This window comes from Marmota marmota, unplaced genomic scaffold, assembly GCF_001458135.2.
Source record: "Marmota marmota marmota unplaced genomic scaffold, marMar, whole genome shotgun sequence".
Classification (NCBI taxonomy): Eukaryota; Metazoa; Chordata; class Mammalia; order Rodentia; family Sciuridae; genus Marmota; species Marmota marmota.
The window spans coordinates 367342-389593 of NW_025999982.1; the positions used below are offsets into that span (position 1 = coordinate 367342).

General features: G+C 51.4%; 2 protein-coding genes across 10 annotated transcripts; both read right to left on the reverse strand.

Annotated features, from left to right (window-relative positions):
• Positions 1-30: 30 nt before the first annotated feature.
• On the reverse strand, positions 31-9562 carry Vwa7 (von Willebrand factor A domain containing 7). 8 transcript variants are annotated; one of them, XM_015487456.2, is made up of 17 exons: positions 9274-9562; positions 8713-8961; positions 8092-8373; positions 7513-7609; positions 6828-6938; positions 6203-6398; positions 5915-6084; positions 4219-4331; positions 3863-3979; positions 3260-3445; positions 2599-2731; positions 2329-2481; positions 2124-2216; positions 1580-1881; positions 1362-1501; positions 972-1146; positions 31-860 (listed from the first exon to the last, which is right to left on the reverse strand). In XM_015487456.2, exons 2-17 carry the CDS (start codon positions 8944-8946, stop codon positions 696-698), a joined length of 2667 nt encoding a protein of 888 aa, XP_015342942.1. In that variant the 5' UTR covers positions 8947-8961; positions 9274-9562; the 3' UTR covers positions 31-695. The 8 variants fall into 8 exon arrangements, 6 of the variants coding, with proteins under 6 accessions (XP_015342942.1, XP_048660985.1, XP_048660989.1 ...); XM_048805028.1 differs by lacking the exon at positions 3863-3979; XM_048805032.1 differs by lacking the exon at positions 9274-9562 and having other exon boundaries at positions 8092-8297; positions 8713-8848.
• A 142-nt stretch (positions 9563-9704) lies between these two features.
• Vars1 (valyl-tRNA synthetase 1) lies at positions 9705-22245 on the reverse strand. 2 transcript variants are annotated; one of them, XM_015487455.2, is made up of 30 exons: positions 22025-22245; positions 21341-21760; positions 20280-20414; positions 20050-20188; positions 19676-19803; positions 19503-19587; positions 19185-19285; positions 18927-19054; positions 16664-16828; positions 16332-16413; positions 15551-15670; positions 15352-15460; positions 15166-15260; positions 14808-14898; positions 14429-14553; positions 14237-14340; positions 13991-14149; positions 13801-13891; positions 13581-13686; positions 13419-13489; positions 13207-13332; positions 12777-12881; positions 12624-12692; positions 12459-12537; positions 12217-12344; positions 11723-11878; positions 11343-11549; positions 11160-11271; positions 10703-11028; positions 9705-9835 (listed from the first exon to the last, which is right to left on the reverse strand). In XM_015487455.2, exons 2-30 carry the CDS (start codon positions 21725-21727, stop codon positions 9767-9769), a joined length of 3798 nt encoding a protein of 1265 aa, XP_015342941.1. In that variant the 5' UTR covers positions 21728-21760; positions 22025-22245; the 3' UTR covers positions 9705-9766. The 2 variants fall into 2 exon arrangements, with proteins under 2 accessions (XP_015342941.1, XP_015342940.1); XM_015487454.2 differs by having other exon boundaries at positions 19503-19590.
• Between the last annotated feature and the right edge of the window lie 7 nt (positions 22246-22252).

A 22252-nucleotide genomic window follows, 5' to 3' on the forward strand; every position in this document is an offset into this window, starting at 1 on the left:
AAATAAAAACAACTCTATAAATAATGCTTCCTGGCACTTACTTCCTTCCAAAACTAGTCTCCTCCCCACATATCTATCTACCTGAGCCTGGGAGAGCATGACTAGTTAATGCTCTAGATGCTACAGAGAAATAGAGATCAACTTTCTCAAAAAAAAAAAAAAAAAAAAAAAAAATATATATATATATATATATATCTTTGGTTTCATTCCCACAAGGGTTATAGAAAGTGCATTGCCAGGAAATCCACTGCCTTCTATCCCAATCTTGGTGTTTTTTGTTTTTGGAGTGCTAGGTATGGAACCCAGGGCCTTGACCATGCTAAGCAAGTGCTCTAACCACTGAAAACATGATGTTTAAGAAAAGGAACCTGATGCAGTGGCCCATGCTTGTAATCCTAGCTACTTAGGAGGCTGATGTAGTAGGATCACAAGTTTGAGGCCAGCCTGGGCAACTTAGCAAGACCCTGTCAAAATAAAAAATAGAAAGGGCTGGGGCTCAGTGGTAGAGCATTTGCCTAGCATGCCTGAGGCCATGAGTTCAGTCCCCAACAGTGCAAAAGAAAGAGAAGGGACAAGGGCCAGAGAAAGAAAACACCCATCCAGCTGGGAGAAATAAAGTCCTGAGGCCTATCTCATGGTTTCACCAGTGGGGCAGGTTGAAAAGCTAGAGACTCATTCCTCTAGGTGCTGTTTTGTCACCAGGAGGCCAGGGTTAGCAGGAGTAGTACACCTCCCACAGTACCCCACCAGGGTCTGCCTGCCTTCCCTCCCCTAGCCCTTCCCTGAGTCACCAGAGTGGAGGAACGAAAAACAGGAGTGGTGGTGGTGACAACAGGCCCAGATGAGGCAGAGAGCTGGTCCTGAGAGGAGAGGAAGGGAAGGTCAGGTGTGCTAGAGCTTTGTCCAAATTAAAACTATACTGCCCTCCTCTTGCCCTGCTTCTCCTCAGATAGAAGGTGAAAGCACCTCACCTGCGGGGTCTGAGCCAGTACCAGGAGCCGGAGGAAGGCATGGGTCGGAGGCATTAGGCTGACTTCTCGACCCAAGGCAGTCACAGTCACCATCACCATGGAGTCCAGGGCTGCTGAGTCTGGGACTTCCAGCCACAGGCACCCCCAGGTGGATTCATTCAGCCCCAGATGAGCCCTTGAGAGTGGTTAGGAACATGGGGCTTAAAGCCCCAAGGAAAGCTCCCAGTGGCTGAGAGTCTAGGTGTGAGCCAAGAGCAGGAAAGAGGATGGGGAACTCTCAGGGCTAATGGGAAGGGCTCAGGGGCAGGGTTTGGAATGAAGAGCGTGGGGCCACACCCCTAGAACCAACAGGTGGGGCCAGAACCCAGCAGGAGGGTTCAGAGGACTCACCTTGAGAGGTTGGAGGTGAATGCAAAGCTGGGGTTGACAGATATCCTAATATCAAGATCCTGAGGGACTGAGAAGCTGGTGATGCGGAGGGTGAGCAGGGCCTTGCTGCCTGGGGCCAAGAAACCTGGGGGACCACTGAGCTACAGAGAGAGGCCAGTCAGGGGAGAAGCCCGTAAGTTCTCACCAACCTAAGCCGGGACCTTCCCCTGAGGTCTCACCTCCAGAAGCACAGGGGCCACAGTGCAAGGCTGGGGGGCAATCCGGTGCAGGCCCTGCCCACCTCCATCCTGGCCAATCAGCTCCAGGGAGAAGGGTCCGGGGGTGGACAGCAATGTAGGTGGCAGTGAAGCTGTGAGGAGACCTCGCTCTGGGGGTCCCAAGGGCTCCAAGGGCACCTGACCCAGCTTGGTGCCCTCTGGAACCCTTCTGAGGATGACATGAGAGAAATGTGGGGGAGAATCCCCAGGGTTGCCTCTCGAACCCAGCCCTGTCACTTCTACCAGCAGCTGGGTCTGGAGACCTGAGACAGGAAGGGAAAGAAGGGGAGGTCACATGGTGTATTATACAGAATCCACAAAGCTGTACACTTAGTTATGGCTCTTTACTCAATAAAAATGTGTATTTAATGTGTCCATGTATGTCTGTGTATGTCTGTGTACACATGTATGTATATTTATATAAGTATACATGCTTACACATACATACACATACATTTACACACATAATGTACTTGAGTTGGGGGTAGACAGGGAATAGATGTACCTGCAACGGGCTGAGTCAGAGGGTAAAGGCCAGGGTGGGGTCCATCCTCCATGGGAATACCAAAGTGAAAGAGGAAGTCCAGGGAGGTCTGGGCTGGGGGAGGGTGAAGGCAGTCAGAGAGGTTCCTGAGAGGAATGTGCCTCAGATTGTTCTCTGAGCCCTGAGAGAACTTCCCTTCCCTTCCCAAGAACATCTCCCTCCTTACCTTGCACTCTTACCCGGGGGGTGCCCTCAGCTGTGACCTGGATCTCCCAAGTCCCTGCCTGTGGGGGGTCAGTCATGGTCACCATCCAGAACTGCCCAAAGCGGTGAGTATGACCCAAAGGACCCATACCTTCTTCCTGGCTCTGGAATATTCCTGGGATGGGGATAATAGATTGTCATATGAAACAAGCCCTGTATTTAGCACATCCCCCCTAGTTCTCCATTCTCCATCTACATTGTTCTCTCTGCCTTGAACCACACACAGAGGTACCAGCAGGGTTCTTGATCCAGAAGCTGCTGATCTCCCCATGCATCCGGACTGTGACCTTCTGGAGCAGCCCATCAACAATGAACACAAGTGGCTTGCCAGGCACTATGACAGGCGGTTCCAGAGGAAGAGTCACCTTGGGGGAATGGACAGGACCAAAATGTAGGGGAGAAAGTAAGGCATGGAATGAGTAGGAACAAAAGAGAAAGGCAGAGACAGAAAGACACCAAGTCACACAAGGAGAAGGAATACTAATGAGGGGCAGTTATTATGTTCAACAACAAAGCTGGAGGTGAGAGTTCAGAATGAGGCAGTCACTACTTGTTTGACCTTAAAATATGGAAGAAGGACTGGGCTGGGAATACAGCTCAGTTGGTAGAGTGCACATGCACAAGGCCCTGGGTTCAATCTCTAGCACCACCAAAAAAAAAAAAAAAAAGATGGAAGGACTTTCTGTGACAGCCCTGAGGCACTGGAAGCCATATGGAAGGGAGGTTTACTAATCTGAAAAGGCAATGTGGAAAAAAGACAGCCATGGATCTCAGAAGGAAAGAAACTTCCTTGTCCACACTTCTGAATGAATGGCAACAAAGTTTAAGTGAGAAGCAGCACCACACTTCTCAGCCCAGAACAGAGGGCACCAGGCCCTCTGGCATCTACTTACCAGAGCAGCCATGCTCTCCCCAACAATGGCTGCCACGTCCCGAATGTGCTGGTCTTTGGTGAAGATCACCTCTCCTCCTGAGGCCAGGGCCACTGCTTCATATGGCTCAAAACGCACAGGGGATAGGACCTCACGCCGAGCTCGACCCTGAACCCTTGATGGGTCTTCAGTCACCAGGAATGTCACCTGTGGCCAGAAGACAGTCCAATGCTTGGGGTGTCCAAGTGCCATCTGGTATTATAAATAAGGATCCTTTCTGCTCAGAATTTCTCCAGATTGATGATTAGTGATAAAATCTTTCTGTCTATACTCCAGCTGCTTCCAGTCTCCTAATGATGCAACCCTCTGACCCTCAATAGTTGGCTGCCCCTTTGTAACCACCACGTTTCATGGTGGAATTTTAGCAACTAGTTTTCCAGTTCTTTAAATACTTTACTGTGCTGGTTCAAATATGAATTCAGCAGTATTAAGGATAGGACTATTGCTAAAGGTGTGGCTAGTTTGACCACCATAGTGTTGTGTCACTGTTGTTATGAGGTTATTGTCATAGGGTCTCTCTATTCTTGGGTGGCTATCACTGGGTCTCCCACCAGCTGTGCTCACCCTGCACCGACGCTCCTGACTCAGGGATTCCACCCGGTTGGTGAGAAAGGCATCCTTGGGGGAGGCATCAGTGAAGACAAAGATGTCTGAAAGTGGAGGTGTGTGCAGCAGGGCTAGCTGCCAGGGAGGAAAAGGGCTAGTGTTAAGAATTGCAGCAGCAGGGAGTTGACAGAGCCAGGGAGGACAGAGTAGAAAGGAATATGACCCTGGAACCTTGGAGTGAGGCTAGCAGAGCTAGGTTCTGAAGGGGTCCAGTGGAAGAGACTGGGGAGGATTCTAGCTCTATCTCCCTCTGGTGGCAGGGTCTGGAAAAGGCAGGACAAGTGGGAAGGGGAAGAGAAAGGGAAGGGTCAGACCTCCAGGGCAGATAGGCACATCTCAGGCTCATCTCCACCCCCCAAGGCGTGGATCTCATTTAGTCGCTGCCAGAAGCTGTGAGGATCACTGGTTGTAAAGACAGGGCCAAACCCTGGGTAGGAAGAAAGGACTTTGAGGTGAGTAGGAAAAGAGCTCCCCTTATTCCTACCCTGGCCCACATTCCAGTAGAGGCCTGCTGTGCTCCTGGGGTAGACAAATATTGAAATAACAATATTCCTTGCCTAGCATGCATGAGGCCCTGGGTCCAATCCCCAGTAAGAAAGAAAGAAAGGAAAGCAGGGTGCAGTGGCGTACACCTGTAATCCCAGTGGCTAGAGAGGTGGAGGCAGGAGGATTGCAAGTTCAAAGCCAGCCTCAGCAACTTCGCGATGCCCTAAGCAACTCAGTGAGACCTTGCTTCTAATTCTAAATAAAATGTAAAAAAGGGCTAGGGATGTGACTTAGTGGTTAAGTAACCCTGGGTTTAATCACTGGTACCAAAAAAAAAAAAAAAATGATTATTCTTTTTTATTTATATGACTTAAAAAAAATTTTTTTTAGTTGTAGATGGACATGATACCTTTATTTAATTTAGTTATTTTTATGTGGTGCTGGGGATCAAACCCAGGGCTTCACACATGCAAGGTGAGCACTCTACTACTGAGTCACACCCCAGCCCTATATGACTTCTTATACTCATCAGAAGAGAAGGGCAGGGTCTGGCAGGGAAAGTGGGTCTCCACTCCCTTAAAATGGTGGTACTTCCTGTGATCTTGAGTGGACCTTTAATGGATACATGTGCCTGCATAAAAAAAAAAACAAAAAACCTAGGTCCTCAGTTTCCTCATCAGAAAAGCCAGAGAAAATAATAGTATTTACCTCACAAACTTATTAAGCGAACTGTATGAATTGATTTTGTAAATCTTAGAATAGTGCCTGGATGTAGTGCTAAAATCTTATTCATTTATTCTACCTTCATCAAACATGTAATAAGTCCCTATTAAATGCCAGTCACTATAAGACTTATAAGGAAAAAAGACAAACTTTCCCTTTAGGGAATTCTCAGTTTAGGAGGCATAAATGTATATGTTATGTATCTATAATACTTTTTTTTAAGTGATGGTATTGAACCTAGGGTTTCATGCAGGCTGGACAAGTGCTCTACTATGGAGCTAAAAACCTAGACCCCCCAGGAGACACTTTATTTGGTCATTAACCCTGGGAGTTAGATAGGATAAAGTATGGTTGAAATCTACTTTATGGATGATTAAATTGAGGCCAAGGGAGGTTAAATGGCCAGCCCAAGAACACAGTAAGACTGGTAGACCCAGGCCTGATGGGCAGACTTCTAGTTCAGTAGGGGGAAAAAAAAAAAAAAAACAGAATATAACTAGATATCTCAGATACTTCCCAAAGGAACAGACCCACCAACCCCTCATCTTCATCCCAATCTTTGTCTGTAGGAAATAGACAGTTGAAAATGACTTATTAGCAAGAAAGGTAAAGAAGGCCTAAGCATGGATTGTACATTAGACTTATGTAGAATGTTGCAATTTTGGAAACAGAAGTGGCATAAGTATCCCATTAGAGGTTCATTCAGGAAGAGTTACTATGAAGACCACTTCCTCATCAGAGGTCTTTATCCCTTGCCCTGGACTTTCCTTCTCTCCACTACCCTGGCCAGACCCCAGTTACCTGGGTCATGGAAAGGCACCAGAATGTAGTGGACAGGCTCCATGGGACTGCCCTGCCGCTGCTCCATGATGTGGCGAGTTTGGATTTTGGCAGCATTGATCTCCTCACCCATGCTGCCAGTGGTATCCAGGACAAAGCTCAGGCTAGAGGCTGGGGTGATGTCCAGCAGCCTGGGGAGCAGGCCAAAAATACAGTGAAGGATCTGCATATTTGTCCACAGCCTCTAGTTTTTCAGTTCTCCCAGGAGCACCAACCCATCAGGGGACCCACCTCTAGGAGGCCACTAACCTGGAGAAACAGCTGTCTCCCAGGCGGCTTCTCAGGAGGCTAAAGGCCTGGATGGAGGCTAGAAGGGCCAGTTTTGCAGCCTGGAGATGCAGCATGTGGTGGGGGGAGAATCCTGGGGATGTGCTATCCTTGTTGATGCCACCCCGGGGTGGCTGGGAGCTGCTCTGGTCAAAATGGCCTCCATGGCTACATTTTCCTGGGTTGGGGAAAGAGATCTGGAGGGTGGGGGTTTAAAAAAGTCCCACTGCCTCCTAAGAAAATGGGGGACGTCAGACTTGATGTGACCCTCTAAGCCCTTACCAAAGCATAAGCACTGTAGAAGCAAACCTAGAATAAACATGGAGGGGTTAATCACATGACAGATCCCCAGATTCCTCCAGCCAGTCTCCCAACACTGCCCATAGGCAAAAGAAAAATCCTATAAGTGGAGCAAGAAGCTGCTCCCCACTCAAAGATCATGGCCTCTTCAGTGGGCCTTCACCCACCCATCCCATTCCCAATAACCTTTCCTAAGAAGTAATGCCACAGCAGATGGGGCAAAGGCCTACAGGACTAAAATCCTGTGTGAGTGTTCAAAGGAAATGACTTTCTCCCTTTACTTCTGGGAATCTTTCTTTTCTGGTACCTGGAGGTTTCGGGGGATGAGTTCCAAAGTAGCCAGAGGTGAGGAGTGTGAAGCCCAGCAAATTCCCGGGGCAGCTCAGCTCCTCACAATCAGCACAGGTAGGATTGCCCACTGGGAAAAGAAGACAGGGGCTAGAACCAAGCCTCAGTTACCCCAGGACTTTATCCTTGCCCACCCAACTTCAGTCCTTGCTCTGGGTTGGAATAAGGTAAAAGGGACCCTGGTTAGATATTCTGGAGTTCAAGGCTGGTAGCAGGACTGGATGTTTGAAACTGGGGCTGTGCTAGAAAACTCAGGAAGTGTTAGAATCAACTGTATGAGGATTCTGTCTTATGTGAGCTATAGTGAGGAAGGAAACTTATAATGAACAGGAGGAAGCTTCTGGGTCCTAGTTTAGCTGAGAGGCTGAGGGGGATTATGAGAGGTCATGGGAGTCACTGGGGGTGGAGGAGCAAGCCACATGAAAGATCAGTCTAAGGTCTACAGATCTGGTCCTGGCTGTTCTCCCATGTGACCCTGGCGAAGCCACTTAACTGACCTGGTCTTTAGTTGAACTAGGGGACCTCAGAATCCTTGCAGAGATGAAATGACATCTTATCCTATATGACCTCAGGACATGACACAGGGTGGACTGAGAGGTGGTGGCTCTGTGAGCTCCCACTTTACCACAAAGTCATGGCCATACCTTGTGCCAGGCTCCAGAGCTCTTGCCGTGGCCAGAGGAGGTGAGGGTGTGGCTGCTGCTCCCCCAGTTCTACCCAGTTGCTGTGACTGTAGAAATCCTGGTCCCCGGGGAAAAAAGATAGGGAACAAAGCACTGGTCTGATCTTGTCATGAAATCCAGCTCTAACATGCCACTCCTTCAAATTCCCATCCAGAAAGTCTCCTCCCACCCCACTATTTCTGTGAGACACCCTCCACTGTTCTTCTCTCCAGAACAGAGCTTTGGAGGAGGAGGGCCACCCATCTTCCCATCTTGGGGGTCTAAGCCAAAGGCTTCTCAGTGGCCCACTGGGTCCTGCACACAGATAAGCTGCCCTCCCTCACCTCTCCCACTTGTTACTATCCTCTCCCTCCCTTTTCTCCAGCCATAGTGGCCCCCCAGGAAACACTACTGGTTTGGAAAGTAGGAAAGAGCCTCAGGTGCTGGCAAACAGTGCCCCACCCCTCTAGAGTAAGGAAAGACAAGGCATGTTTAAGGTCAGGGTCCACCAGGAAAGGAAAACTAAAGACCCCTCTGGCCATTCCCCCCACTCTGTCTCACCTGCAAGGCATGAAGCGCAGCCCCAAGGCGTTGGCGGGCCAGTGTGTGGTCAACGGCTCTGGCTGCCACCAATGTCTCCTGCAAAGCCCCCATCAAGCGGGTGCGTCCCTGACTCAGATGCTCAGCATCAAAGTGCAAGTCAGGGTCATTCCTGGAAGTTGGCAGGAAGTCCTGGGCTGCATTGGCACGGGACACCTCGCCTAAGGCTGCTCGGAACCGCCGGGAAGGAAACCCAGGTCCAAAGTAAGCGGCAAAGAGGTCGTCAGCAAGAAGGGTTCGGCCCTGGTGAAAGTGGTAGGGGACAGGGGCTCCAGGGAAGCCCCTAGGATTGGATTATTGACCACATTGTCAGCACTGTCGCTCAAGGCTGGTATAGGTGGATTAGAGAGCACTGGGCCTGAGGAGAAAGTGGGTAGCCTTGGACCTCCCTGAGGGGGGATTCCCAACTTCAGGACCAGGACTACTAGGTATTGTTGCTGCAAGGAGGTGGAATGGGGAGGTGAACAGGTGGAGTGGGGAATGAACAGTGTCCCTTCTCTTGTGACCAAGGTCCTCAGGGAGCAGAAGTCCCAGAGAACTGGGGAATCTAGCAGGAATGTGAGGGGCCCTGGGGATGCTTACCAAGTAGTCCTCTAGACGAAGTGGGGGCTGGTTGGGTGGCGGCTGCTCCAGGAAGAGCTGCAGGGTGACATTGAGTGCAGCCTCCTCAGTCAGGTCCTGGTGGGTGATGGAGCCAGGGGCAGCCAGGAGGCTCCAGATGTTAGGAAAAAAGGCCGAAGTGGGGGGCAGCAGCAGTTGTAGCAGAAGCAGCACTGAGGGGCCCAAGTGGGACAGGGGCACCTCTGCAGAGAGCATGGCTGAAACATGGACCTAGGGGACAGAAGGCTCTCAAGGGAGGAGGAAACAGCAAATCTGATTGTTCTGTTTTGTTTATTTGTCTCCACGGGCACCTGCTTTAATCACCTCCTTTCATTTTGGCTAAATGCCTCATTTGCTCCAGGCTGGCTTCCCCACTGTCACCCAGATAGCCTGAGGGCCTTATCAAACCCATAGATCTGAAAGGAATGGGGTCCAAAGCTCCTTCCCCAGGTTCTCTCACAGTCCCAGCCAAGTTCCCAGCCCTGCCCCAGGAACACCCCCATGCATAAGAAATCAGAATCTCCTCTCAGGCCTCTCCCCTACCTGGTTGCTGGGTCTCCTGAGCAGGACTAGCTTGGGTGTGGCGTCACAGGGCACTTAGGTCAGAGTTATAATTAACCAGGCCTCTGTGGAGGGGGAAGGAGGCCCCAGGAGCCAGGGGGCAGGACAGACAGCCCCTGGCCCTCTACTCATGACCTGCCCAGGGCCACAAGCAGAGGCCGGCAGCAGGGCGGCACCAGTGCTGGCTTTCTCCAGCTGCAGTGCGGAGGTGAGAAGAGCTGGGAAGGAGGAAGGGAGCAAGCAGCATGACTCAGGCCTGGCGAGGTGCCAAGGACAGACCCAGATGCACCCTTCTGCCCACCAGGACCTGCCTGGATCCCAGCCTGCAGCTACACCAGCAGTTTTTGAGGCCTTAGGAACCCAGCCCTCTGCACCCACTCCCACCCCCACCACATTCACAGATAAGAGATGAGTTTGTGGCAAAATATTTTATTGCTGCCATCCCATGGTGGGCTGTGAGGATTGAAGTTGGGTGTCACAGCATCTTCTGGAATAGGGTGATGGCCTCATCCATCTTCCTGAGCTCTGCCTCTGTCTGTTGGAGCTAGAGATGGAATGAGGGGAAGAGGTGAGGACCCAGGCCCAAGGAGAAGACCTGAACACCAGGATAGCAAAGGGGTTCAAGCTGGAAAGATGGGTGAGAATCACTAGCAGGGAGCAGTTCCAGGACTATGTGCTTGGCTGTCACCTTCTCCCCAATTCCAGTCTTCCCACCAGCACCTCCCCACTCTCTTCCACCAGGACCCTGCCACGTAGATCTTCCCTTTTCTTATAGTCCTTAGTAACCAAGGTTGAAGGGATTCAGAGCCCACACACCCTGTTCAACACCCTCACCCAGGCAGGAAAGCACAGGCTGACAGGAAATCATGTTACCTGTCGGTGGCGGTAACCCAAATGGTAATGCTGCCTATTCAGAGAGTGCTGAATGAGTTGAGTGAGATAAACCTGTCAGCCAACACCCTTGCTCTTAGGTTCAGGACTGTTTTTCTCTGGTCTATGTAGTTTACCCACTGCCGTTCCCTGGAGGGATCTTAGCTGCAGAGGGTCTGCAGAGGGGCTTCACACCAGGAGATGATCCTGACTTTCTGAGGTCAGCCCAGTGAGCTACAGAAGTAGAAGTAGGTGCTAGACCTGGGGCTCCTTACTGCACGTGGGTGCCAAATCCAACCCCATGTGGAATGTGGGTTTCTACATTCTGGGAGCTGGATAGGATTACCAGGGTCTAACTGGGAAACAGGATGCCTGATTCTAAGTCTGCCTCTCTCTCCAACCTGCCATGTAACCTTGCATTGGGTCCTTTACCCACAGCGGTTTCTTATGTATATAGGGAGGGGGCTGCATGGTCACTGCTCAAGGGGCCTGGGGATAGATGGAGCTGACGGTGTGGGAAATGCCCACCCACACCACAAACCTTGGCTTCGTCTGCCTCCTGGACTTCGAGGGGCACCTTGACAGAGTAGCCCGAGGCAGAACGTCGCTCCCGCAGACGCTGGGCCTGCCGTTGGGCCTCACTTCGCTTAGCCTGCAGCTTGCCCAGCTCCCGGGCTGGGTCCACCAGGCCCTGCAGCTGCAGGTGGATTGAGCATCGGTCAGAGGCCAGGGCCACTGCGCAGCCTTGTGGTGCAGGAGCCCCCAACGCCAGGACAGCCACCACACCCGCACTGGCTAGTGTCTGCACGTAGCCTGACACTGCCGATGCAAGAGTGCCTGTGGCCTCATCAGCCACTTCCAGGAAACCTACAAGGGAGAAAGGAAGGTGAGATCTGGCCACGAGGAGACAGGAGACTAGACAGCCACAGCTGGACACTGGTTTCCTAGAGTGGGCTGGGGACAGTGGGGCAAGGTAGACATAAGGGCCTGAGGCTCACAGTCGGGCCGGATCCGGGTTAGGTTGTAATCTGCACGCAGGGAGCGCACAACTCGGGTGATGCTTAGCGCCAGCTCAAGGGCAGCTTCTGCCTCAGGGTCTTTCCAGGAGCACTGTGGGATGGAGGAGGAGGTGAGGGAGGCCTGGGAGTGAGCCCGAGTCCCCTCCAGACCATACCCCATACCTCTGCAGGCTCTGGGTAGGGGGTAACACAAAGACTAGCTGGAGCTTGTGGGGTCCGCCGGGGCAGCCTCTGGTAGAGTTCCTCTGTCACAAAGGGCATGAAGGGTGAGAGCAGCCGCAGGCCAACATCTAGGCAGGTGTAAAGGGTCTGGCGGGCACATTCAGCTGCCACCTGGTCCACTCCATTCAGGACAGGTTTTAGGCACTCCTAGGGGATAGGGAGGTACAAAGCTCAGATTGGAGATCGAGCCTCAAGCCCTCACGTGACTATAAGGACTGGCAAAGGAATGGGTTGGCTTAGATCTCACAACCAACCAGTGACAGAGCTGGGCCCAGAGCTCAGCAACCCCCATGCCCTACCCCACTTCAGTTTCTTCTTACCAAGTAGACATCACAGAGCTCATAGAGCCAGAAGCTATACTGGGTGGTGGTGACAGCTGGGAAATCATAGGCCTGGAAACCTTCATTGCTGAGCCTCACAGCCTCAGCCAGCCGACTGCGGATCCAGCGGTCTACCAGGCTCTCGTGGCCTCCAGGCTTGAGGGAAAGGGGTATATCAGCCAGCAAGCCACCATATGGAGGGAGGAGCCTGAACCCCACAATGGTAGGAATCATGGTAAGTCTCCATTCCAGAAGTAACTGAGCATGTGCCCAGTGTCTGGGAAAAACAAACAGGTTTCCAGCCACCTCAGGGATGACCCTAATACCTGTTACTATCTGTCTGTCTCTGTTCCCTAGCTACATAGAGGACCCTCAGGGACTGGGGCTTGGGTTCCTGATCCTACAGCTGCAATCCTCGCACAACTATGCTTGATAGCTGAGGGAAAGGGGCATAGTCTATGTGGGTGCGTATTCACTGCCCATCAGGCCCTCACCTTGGAGGTAGGTGAGGGCACAAAACCCTTCCCAAGGCCTCGGAGAGCAAACTTGGTGGCATTCCAGAGCTTGTTGCAGAAGTGGCGGTAACCCAATATTCGGTTCACATCAAGGTTGATGTCACGACCTAGGTGAGGGATAAAATGAGAGTCCTCACCATTCTCCTTCTTGGCCCAGGCTCTCCAGAAGCCCAGGGCAGAGGAGAGAGTGGGCCTCTGGGAAGGAGGCATGAAGGCCATACCCTGGGATGTGTAAGCGCAGAGTCCAAACCGGAGAGCATCAGTGCCACACTCAGGAATCCCCATGGGAAAGTCTGCCTTCTGTAGGAGGAGGCAGATGGAGGAGCCTCCTGTCAGCCCTGCCCACATTCTACTCAGGCTCCACCCCAGGGCCCTGCCTTCTGTACCTGCCCTTCCTTGGCCTTCTCCACCTCACTAGGGTCCAGGTTGCTGTTCAGTAATTGGTCATGGAGGCCCTGACAATGGAGGAGAAATAGTTAGATAGCTGTGGCCACGGCCCCAGAGCTAATTATTCCCAATGGTCCAAGACCCAGTCCTACCTGCAGGGAGACTCCGTGGATGACATCCAGGGGGTCAATGACATTGCCTAGAGACTTGCTCATCTTTCGTCCATGAGCATCACGCACAATGGCATGGAGGTAGACCTGACAGGCAGGAGGCAGGAAGAACAGTGAGGTTCAGTCCCTCTCATAGCATCAATGCCCCCTACCAGGGTCTGCCCCACCTTAGATCCCACTGAGTTATCCCCATCAGCTCATTCAGCAAATAAATCAGTAGAAGCTCATTCTCCTCTGGAAAGAGAAAGCCCTAAGCCAAAGCACAGAAATCACTAAGTGGAGCCCAGGCTGGATTTCGACCCCACCCATTGGGACCAGGCCCATCCACAGCTGTCTGGGCTGAGCCTGAGCTGCAGCATAAAGGGGCAGGAGAGGAGGGAGGAAAGTGGGAGGGTCTTGGCCATCTTCACACCTCTCTGAAAGGCAGCCTGCCGGTAAGTTTCAGGCCAAGCATGACCATTCGAGCCACCCAGAAGAAGAGGATGTCGTGACCCGTCTCCAGCAGAGTCCCTGGGTAGAACACACTCAAATCTTCTGACTGTGGGCAGACCAAGGTGTGAACGAGAGTCAAGTACCCTCTCTTTCAAGACCACAACCCACCCTAGTCTAGCCCCAGGAACACACCTGGTTGGGCCAGCCCAAGATGGAGAAGGGGAAGAGGCCGGAAGAGAACCAGGTGTCCAATACATCCTCATCTGAGGGAAGCCAAACGTCAGAGGTCAGAGGAAATGGACCTAAGGGTCAGAGCTCCAGCTCTGCCAACTCACCCCTAAGGCCCCTTCTTGCCTTGCTGGAGGCTAATCTTATCAGATGACACTCCAAACTCCTTGGCTGCTTTTTCTCGGGCCTCCTCCTCACTGCGTCCACTCACCCAGTACCGCCCATCGGGGTCCTGCCAAAGGCGGAATGAGTTCCCATGGGGTGTTTCTGCCTTGCCCCAACCACTCCCCAACCCAGGGCCCAACAAACCCAGTTCCCCAGGCACCTAGCTCTGGCCCATCCTTACCTCCCCAGGAGGTACCGCTGGGTCATTGACAGTGATGAAGTAGGCTGGGATGCGATGGCCCCACCACAATTGCCGGGAAATGCACCAGTCCCTGCAAATGGCCAGTAGTGGGGAAAGTGTCAGGGAGGCCTGCAAGTGTCCCTTCCCATGTTCCTCAGCCAGCTACCTCACACTGAGGGGCCCTACACACCGGATATTGTCCATCCAGGAATGCCACGTTCGTTGATGGGTCTCAGGCAGAATGCGGAGGTCTCCCCGGGTCACAGCAGCACTGGCAGCCTGGGCCATCTCCCCGCAGCGCACATACCACTGTGGCCTTAGCAGAGGCTCCACTACATCCTTGGAACGGCTGGGAGTGCAAGAGAGGTGAGGAGGCCAAGCAGTGAGCACCTGAAGGAGCTCCCCACTTCCCACCATACCTGGTCCCCACCCTCACTTGCAAAGTGGCACCACCATGGGGTTGTCCTCAATGCCACGAAACAGTCCTTGCTCTTTCAGTGCTGCCAGAACTGCCTTCCTGGCCTCAAATCTGGGCAGGCCCTGAGTAGGAAAAAGGCCTCATCATGGTGATGCCTAGGCATTCCCCAACTTCCCTCAACCAGGGACACCACACCCCAGGCAGCCTCACCAGGAAAGGTGGGGGTACATTGACAAAAGCCCCATGGGAATCCATGATACTGATGGCCTCCAGCCCATGACGCTGCCCAACCTCATAGTCATTCTGGTCATGTGCAGGGGTGATTTTCACCGCACCTGAAGTATAAGAGAAGGGCCAGGGTCCCAAGGGACTCTGTGGAGTTTCTTCCCACATTCATCCCTTGTGTTGAGGGATGTGGCTCTCAGATCACCCTAGCCCCTGCTCCCTAATATGGTCTACTGAGAGAACCCAAGTCCTGCCTCTTTGATTAGATAGTTTTCTTTTTTTTCCAAGAAAGATGAAGGTGGTTGAGAGAGCCTTGTGGGGCTCCAGTCTTTTCCTCTTCCCACAGGACCAGCCCTTTGCTTACCTGTGCCAAATTCCATGTCCACAAAATCATCAAAGACAATAGGAAGGCTCCGAGACAGAAATGGATGGATCACGCTCTTTCCCTTAAGGTGCTTGGGACAGAGGAAAATGTCAAAATGTACAAGGGCTAGACCTGAGTCTCTCCTACCCAGGTCCTTAACTGATCCAAACTCCCCCAAAATGTTCAATGATGGCTCCATCTTCAGGGTTGGAAAAGGAGCCAGAAGATGAGGTTTTAACTTAATTTCCCTGGTTGTCAGTCATAAGCATTAATCCCTACCCCCCACACCCATAAGCATGGGAATCCCTTTTACCCCAGAATTCTTCTCCCCCGATTACAGGCAGTGCTTTCATCCCACCTGGTATCTGGGATCTTTGGGGTGCACAGCTACAGCCACATCTCCCAGCATAGTCTCAATCCGAGTTGTTGCCACCACCACCTCTTCATCGCTGTCTGTGGTGACAGAGGCTTTATGGTCTCAACCCTGGCCCCTTCTTGCCCCCCTACTCAACTGGCCCAGAATCCTAGTGTCCTTGGCTCTCACCTGAGCCTTGGACCTTGTAGGCAAAGGAGATGAGGACCCCAAACTCCACTTTTTCCTTATAACCAGGAACAGAGAGCAGGGTGCGGCCTGTCAGCTCCTTCTTATCCACCTGCAAGAAGGGTAGTTAGAGATTTGGCCTAGGGGATGGGGCTGGGGCTGTACTGCTGATGGGAGACAGGCTGAAGGGATGTGGGTGTACCTCAATGTCAGAGATGGCAGAGTTGAGGGTACAGGACCAGTTGACGAGGCGGGTACTGCGGTAGATGACACCTTCCTCATGAAGTCGGACAAAAGCCTCTGTCACAGCTGCTGACAATTTCTGGGGTGAAGCAAGGGTAAGTCAGAAAGTTGGATCATGGGGCTGGGGATGTGGCTCAAGCGGTAGTGCGCTCGCCTGGCATGCGTGCGGCCCGGGTTCGATCCTCAGCACCACATACAAACAAAGATGTTGTGTCTGCCGAGAACTAAAAAATAAATATTAAAAAATTCTCTCTCCCTCTCTAAAAAAAAAAAGTTGGATCATGAGTCCGAAGGTTAGGCACACATCCAAGGCAGCAGGATCTGGCTTGTCCAGAGTCCCATCAGCCAGGACCCCTTGAAGAGAAAAGTAGTTCTTGAGAGAGAAACAGGACTATTGAACACAACAGCAGGCAACAAGCCTGGTGATGTTGGAAATGGCAAGGGAGCCACTTGGATGGGGATCAGGTGCTGGTGCAAAGCACATCAGGAGTTCAGGATCCATGGGAGAAGGAGGCCAAATAAGGAGGCCAAATTTATCCATGGAGTTCCAGGATAAGAACAGAGAATAAGAAGGGCTGTGAGGGGGGCTAGAAAGTGGCATTTGTAGCTGAGGCCTCAGTGGTATCCTAGGACTGGGCTCACTTCCTGGGAGAAGGATGCAATGTGTGCTCTCTTCTATGAGTGCCCTACCCTGGGGAGCTGCCCACTCCCACCCCAGTCCTGAGACCCCTCCTGCGCACAGGGTCCATGGTGAAACAGGCTCGATCCCAGTCCAAGGAGCTGCCAAGTTTCTTCAACTGATGGTAAATCCGGTCACCTTTCCTAGAAGTAAACAGATAGGCAGGGATCAACACTCAGGCATGGACTGGAGGGAGACATGGGTGGCAGATGGAGCAGCATGGGATCACTCATCCTTCTGAAACTGATCTGGGTCCTGGAGCCAAATGACCCTCTGTTTCGGTGAAAGGATTTGAACCTGCAGCCAAGGATCCCAGGTAACAGAGGTCTTTTCTGGGCAGGGAGGGGAGAGGGAAGCAGGGCTGTGATTCCCATGGGGATGCTGCATACTCACTCTTCCTTCCACTTCCAGACCTCCTGCAGAAAGGCCTCTCGGCCCAGCTGGTGTCGGCTCAGTCCCCGCTCCCGCCACAGTTTCTTCTCCACCACCACCTGGGTGGCAATGCCTGCGTGGTCACAGCCTGGGTTCCACAGGGTGGTCTCCCCGCGCATGCGGTGCCTGTGGGGAGGGCATGAGGGTCAAAGGATGAGCTGGGCTGGCACCAAATGAAGAAAAGGCTTCCAGGCAGGGAGTTGGGGGATGCTTGGGAAAGAAGCAAGGTAGAGCTGGAAACACCCTAATTCTCAAGACTGGAAAGAATAGTGAAGGCAATCTGGAAAAAGAACCCAAGAGGAGGCTCTTGCCCAACTAGACAGCAAGACATGAGAAAGGTATGATTATGAAAGTAAGTTACCACATAGAAACAAAATGATAGATTTGGGGTAAAAAAACAGTGTCAGGAAACAGATCCAAGCAAACTCAGCATTTGTGAAAGGTAGCATTTCACATCCGCAGGATAAGAATAAATTATTTAATAAACTTATTTAGGCCAATAAGCCAATTATTTGAAAAAAGTGTGCCTACTTTCTTCTTCTTCTTCTTTTTTTTTTTTTTTGTAAAATATTTATTTTTTTGGTTGGACACAATACTTCTATTTTATTTATTTTTATGTGGTGCTGAGGATCAAACCCAGGGCCTCACATGTGCTAGGCGAGCACTCTGCCGCTGAGCCACAACCCCAGCCCTGCCTACTTTCCAATATTCAAGTTCTACACATATCAAATAATTCAATATAATAAAACAGGAATGGGCATCTAACTCAGTGGTAGAGCACATGCCAAGCATATTGAGCAAGGTTTTCATCAGATGAAAACTAGGAATAATCATCAATAAAAAAGTGATTCCACTATAGTACACCCAAACTATGGAATACTATAGAGGAATTAAATAGAATGGGACTAGCCAGGTGCGGTGATGCACACCTGTAATCCCAGCAATTTGGGCTGAGACAGGAGTTCAAAGCCAGCCTCAGCAATTTAGCGAGGCACTTGGCAACTCAGCAAGACCCTCTTTCTAAATAAAATATAAAAAAGGACTGGGGATATGGCTCAATGGTTAAGTACCCTTGGGTTCAATCCTTAGTACCAAAAAAAAAAAAAAAACAAGAATGGGACAAGAAAAGATTTCCAAGAGCCGGATGTGGTGGAGCACGCCTGTAATCCCAGCAGTTTGGGAGGCTGAGACAGGGAGGATCACAAGTTCAAAGCCAGCCTCAGCAACAATGAAGCACTAAGCAACTCAGTGAGACACTGTCTTTAATAAAATACAAAAAAACTGGGCTGGGGATGTGGCTCAGTGGTTAAGTACCCCTGAGTTCAATCCCTGGTACCAAAAAAAAAAAAGATTTCTAAGAGAAATTGTTAAGTGTAAGAAAAACATTTTATAATGACATGTTTTATGTGCACCCTTTCTATTAAAAGACAGAAGTAGCCAAATATGGTGGCACATGCCTATACTCCCAGCTGCATAGGAAGCTGAGGCACGAGGACCATAAGTTCAAGGCCAGCCTAGGCAACATGGTGAGACCTTGTCTTAAAAGAAATGGCTAGGAATTGGGCACAGTGGCACATGCCTATAATCCCACTAATTTGGGAGGCTGAGGCAGAAGGATTGTAATTTTGACTCAGCAATTTAGTAAGGTCCTCAATAACTAAGTAAGACCCTGTCTCAAAATAAGAAAATAAAGTTGTGTGCAGTGGTGCACACCTGTAATCCCAGTGGCTTGAGAGGCTGAGGCTGGAGGATCATAAGTTCAAAGCCAGCCTCAGCAACTTATTAAGCATTTTAGTGAGACCCTGTCACAAAATAAAAAATTAAAAAGGCTGGGGCTGTGGTTCAGTGGTTAAACACTCCTGGGTTCAAAAAAAGGAATAAACAAATAAAATAAAAAGGACTGAGGATGTAGCTCAGTGGTAAATAGCCCCTGGATTCAATTCCCTGTACCAAAACAAATAAACTTCCCCCTCCCCATGCAAATTCCTAACATGTCCTGGTCCAAAAAAAAAAGGGGATAGGAAGGAACCTGTAAATGAGGTGCAAGATGGGATTACTTGACTAGGATGCTAAATGATCAGATGGAAGTGACAAGGACAGAGAAGTATAATGACACTGGGGGACAGATTAGCGCCAACATGAGATGCCAGAGGGAAAAGTGTGAGAAGTGAAGAAAGGCAGGGAGGGCAGAAGGAACCATCTGGAGGTATAGCCAGGAGCTCACCATCGAGTCAGGGAATCCTGGATGGCGTTGGTGAGTGCATGGCCCAGATGCAGGGAGCCTGTCACATTGGGGGGTGGGATGCACATCATGAAGACCCCTCGGGAATTTGGTGTTGACACGCTAGGACGCTGACAGTGGAAAAGATGGGCATGTGCTAAGGCTTTAAGTCACCTCACCTGGCTCCCTCCCAGGCAATGAATCCTTTAGCCCTTCCCTTCCCCATCCCGCTCAGGGGTCTGGGCAGCAGCGCCCACTCACCCCGTACTCTGGCTTGAAGAAGCCCTGTTTCTCCCACCAAGGATACCAGGCAGCCTCCACATACTGAGGACTGTAGGAATCTGGCATATTGGCATTGACATCTGGGGAAAGGATGTGGGGGCTCAAAGAATGGCCAGGGAGGAATGGGCCAGCACAGATGGAGCAGGACACATCACAGAACAGGCATCAGCATTCCCTGAAAACCCTTACCAAGCAAAGTGCAAAGTGCCAGGACAGTGAAAAAGGAGTAAAAACCAGGAAGAATCCTTTTCAGTTGGGGGGTATGTGGGGGTCTCCTCCCCTTCCCTCTCCTGGTACCTTTCTTTTCCCCAGGTGGGGTTGGGAGGTCATAAGTAATGACCCCAGGATCCCGTTTCTCCTTTTTCTCTGCTTTTGGTTTCTTCTGCTTGGGAGAGAAAAGATAGAGGCCCAGACATCAGCCACCCACCATAGCACAAACCCTTCTTCTAGCTCCACCCTTAGCCTCTCACCTCCCCTGGGGGTGGCTGCTGCTGTTGGATCTTCTGCTTCTGCTGGAATTTCTCTAACTTTTCCCGCTTCTTTGCCTCTTTCTTGAGTTGAGCAGCTGTCTTTGGGGGTGCAGGGTCTCTCTCAGGTCCTGGAGAGAAGCACAGAAATTCAGAAGTGAACCTGGATCCTCTGTGAACAGTGCTACTGTGTTTCAGAAGAACTACTTCAATTGCATAAATGCTCCCTTGCACTGACGTTCCACCATATCCCGCCCACCCCTGCCTGCTAACAGGCCCCTAATCCAGTGATTTAGTTATTCCTAACAGAAAAAAGCAAATAAGTTCCATGGAAAGCCCCAGAGGAGCATATATTCACAGCCCTTCCCTCTGCTCACCTGGCTGTTGAGAGAGAGACCTGGTCCCCGCATACAGAACTACATCTCCTAGCACAGCCCGGAATTCTGGCTGCCGAATACATGTGATAAACCATCGAGTCACATTACCCCAGATCCGGCGGGCAGAGGGGTCCAGGACCTGAGAGGAAAAAGAAATGACTGTCTTTCATCACACTATAATGAAGTCTGAGAGAAATAATGTTATTCCTCCCTAGGCCCCAATGACTCACATATCGGAAGGGTAGTAGCAAAGCAGTCACAGCTGCCAGGTCGGCCAGAGTGGGAGCATCCCCAGCCAGGTAGGTGTGCAGCCGAAGCCACTCCTCCAAGGGGCTCAGGGCCTTGCCCAGGGCCCCCAGTGCAGCCTGCAGGAAGGGGAAAGGATGTGAGATAGAACTTAGCTCACTTTAATCCCACCTTATCGCCCACCCCAACCTGATCCATTTGGCCTCCCTCTACTCCCGCAAATCACCACCTGAGACCAGTACATTTTCACTCAAGTGGTCATGAGAAAAATATTTCTGGCTGTGGATAAAACACATGCTTGACATGCACTAGGCCCTGGGTTTGATCCCTAGCAATTGCCAAGTCCCAGGGGATCAACAAACATATTCTATTGAGAGAAGGATAAATTAGCAAATATATAATGTGTTACCCTTTTTTTTTTTTCTTAATTCCTATCAGCAAATAAGCAGGCTGAAAATAACAGGGTTTTGCAGGACAGAGAGACTCTATTTTAGATAGGGTGATCAGGATAGGAAGGAACAAGCCAGGGTCCACATCACATTCATTCATTCATTGGAGAAACACTGAGTGTCTACCATGTGCTCAATACTCTGCAGGAGGCAGTTTTAAGTATACTAAGACACAGCCCTACAGTGGAAGGATTTAGGTGCAATCTGGTGGGATTATCTCTCTTCTCCCTCACTTCCTTTCCTCATTTCATTCCTCCTTTATCTCCTCCCAGCAACTGTCATCTTTCCCTCACCCAGGTTTTCCCTACAATTCAAAGTAACTTTTATCCTCATCAGTTTCAGACTCATCAAACTTTTTTTCCATCCAACTTTTATTAGGAAACTAAAATGCCAGGCACTAAGGCTGCACTTCGCACACATCTTTTAACCTCATTACATCAGTGAGACACAAATTACATCAACTTGCATTTTCATAGACATATGCAGACAAGGCTCAGAGAATTAAAAAAAAAAAAAAAAAAGTGCCCAAGGTTACTACACCACCAATCCTTCCTTCCCCAGAATTTTCCCCTTCCCTCATCTCTCCTCCCACTCACCTGGGGGTCTTGAGCTGGACTTCGGAGTCCCAGCGCTGGCAGCGTTGCCCCACATGCAGCTGGTATCAGCTCTGTATCAGCATAACTGACCCATTGTTGGACAAGGACAGCTGCCCGGCTACCCCCAGGTCCCCCCAGGCCTGCTGGCCACAACAGCTGGGCCACAGCTGTGGCTCCCCAAACCCAGAGTCCACCCGGACCTTGCTCCAAGGCGGGCAGGCGGGGTGGGGGAAAAGGAGTGCGGCTGGTGGGAGGCGGCTGGAGACAGATGCGCGGGTGGGCTCCTCCCCATCCAGGACCCTCCCCAGCCTCCCCATAGCGAGCGGCTATGAGGGCTCGAAGGCTGGGGAAGGCATCTGGGTGAGGGGAGACGTAGAGGATGGACATGGTTATGTGAGGGTCCGGACGAGTTGGAGAAACCTAAGGAGAAGAGATGGAAGACTGAGGAATCCTGAAAGTCCCATATTTGAAGAGAGGGAACCCCATAAGGGAGTTCCTCTGTCGCAGGAGTCTGACGAGGTTTCAAAAGCCTACGGGCCTGGCTCTAAGTAGAAGAGTGACAATGGAAAGCGCCTGGAATTGAGGAGATGGGGCGGGCACGATCGCCCGGCCTCAGGAGTGTGGGAATTTCGCTGGAGCCGGTCCGCGTCCGGTAGGACGCAGGTTCGGGTCGCGTGTACGTACTGGAGGGAGGTGGTCAGACTGAGTCGGGAATCCCCCTCGAAATCGGGCGCCAGCCGCTGCTGGACAGGCCGGCGGCCCGGGAGGAGGCGTCGGGCGGGCAGATGGTAGGCGGTTCTCCAGAAGACCCTAGCTCCCGCGACCGCCGCTGGGGCAGTCGGCGCCCACGTGGTCCCCCCTTTGTGACAGCAAGCGTTTCCGGGCCGGCGGGTCCTGGCAGGGGAGGCCTGG

Coding starts and splice junctions, on each gene's coding strand:
- Vars1 (XM_015487454.2), bottom strand. CDS start 21,727: ATGTCCATCCTCTACGTCTCCCCTCACCCAGATGCCTTCCCCAGCCTT. Junction 13,892..13,990: donor TCCTGGATGGACAATATCCG/GTGTGTAGGGCC, acceptor GGCCATTTGCAG/GGACTGGTGCATTTCCCGGC. Junction 12,345..12,458: donor CTGCGCTTACACATCCCAGG/GTATGGCCTTCA, acceptor TCCCTCACCTAG/GTCGTGACATCAACCTTGAT.
- Vwa7 (XM_015487456.2), bottom strand. CDS start 8,946: ATGCTCTCTGCAGAGGTGCCCCTGTCCCACTTGGGCCCCTCAGTGCTG. Junction 2,732..3,259: donor GGGAGAGCATGGCTGCTCTG/GTAAGTAGATGC, acceptor CATTCCCCCAAG/GTGACTCTTCCTCTGGAACC. Junction 861..971: donor TACTGGCTCAGACCCCGCAG/GTGAGGTGCTTT, acceptor CTCTCCTCTCAG/GACCAGCTCTCTGCCTCATC.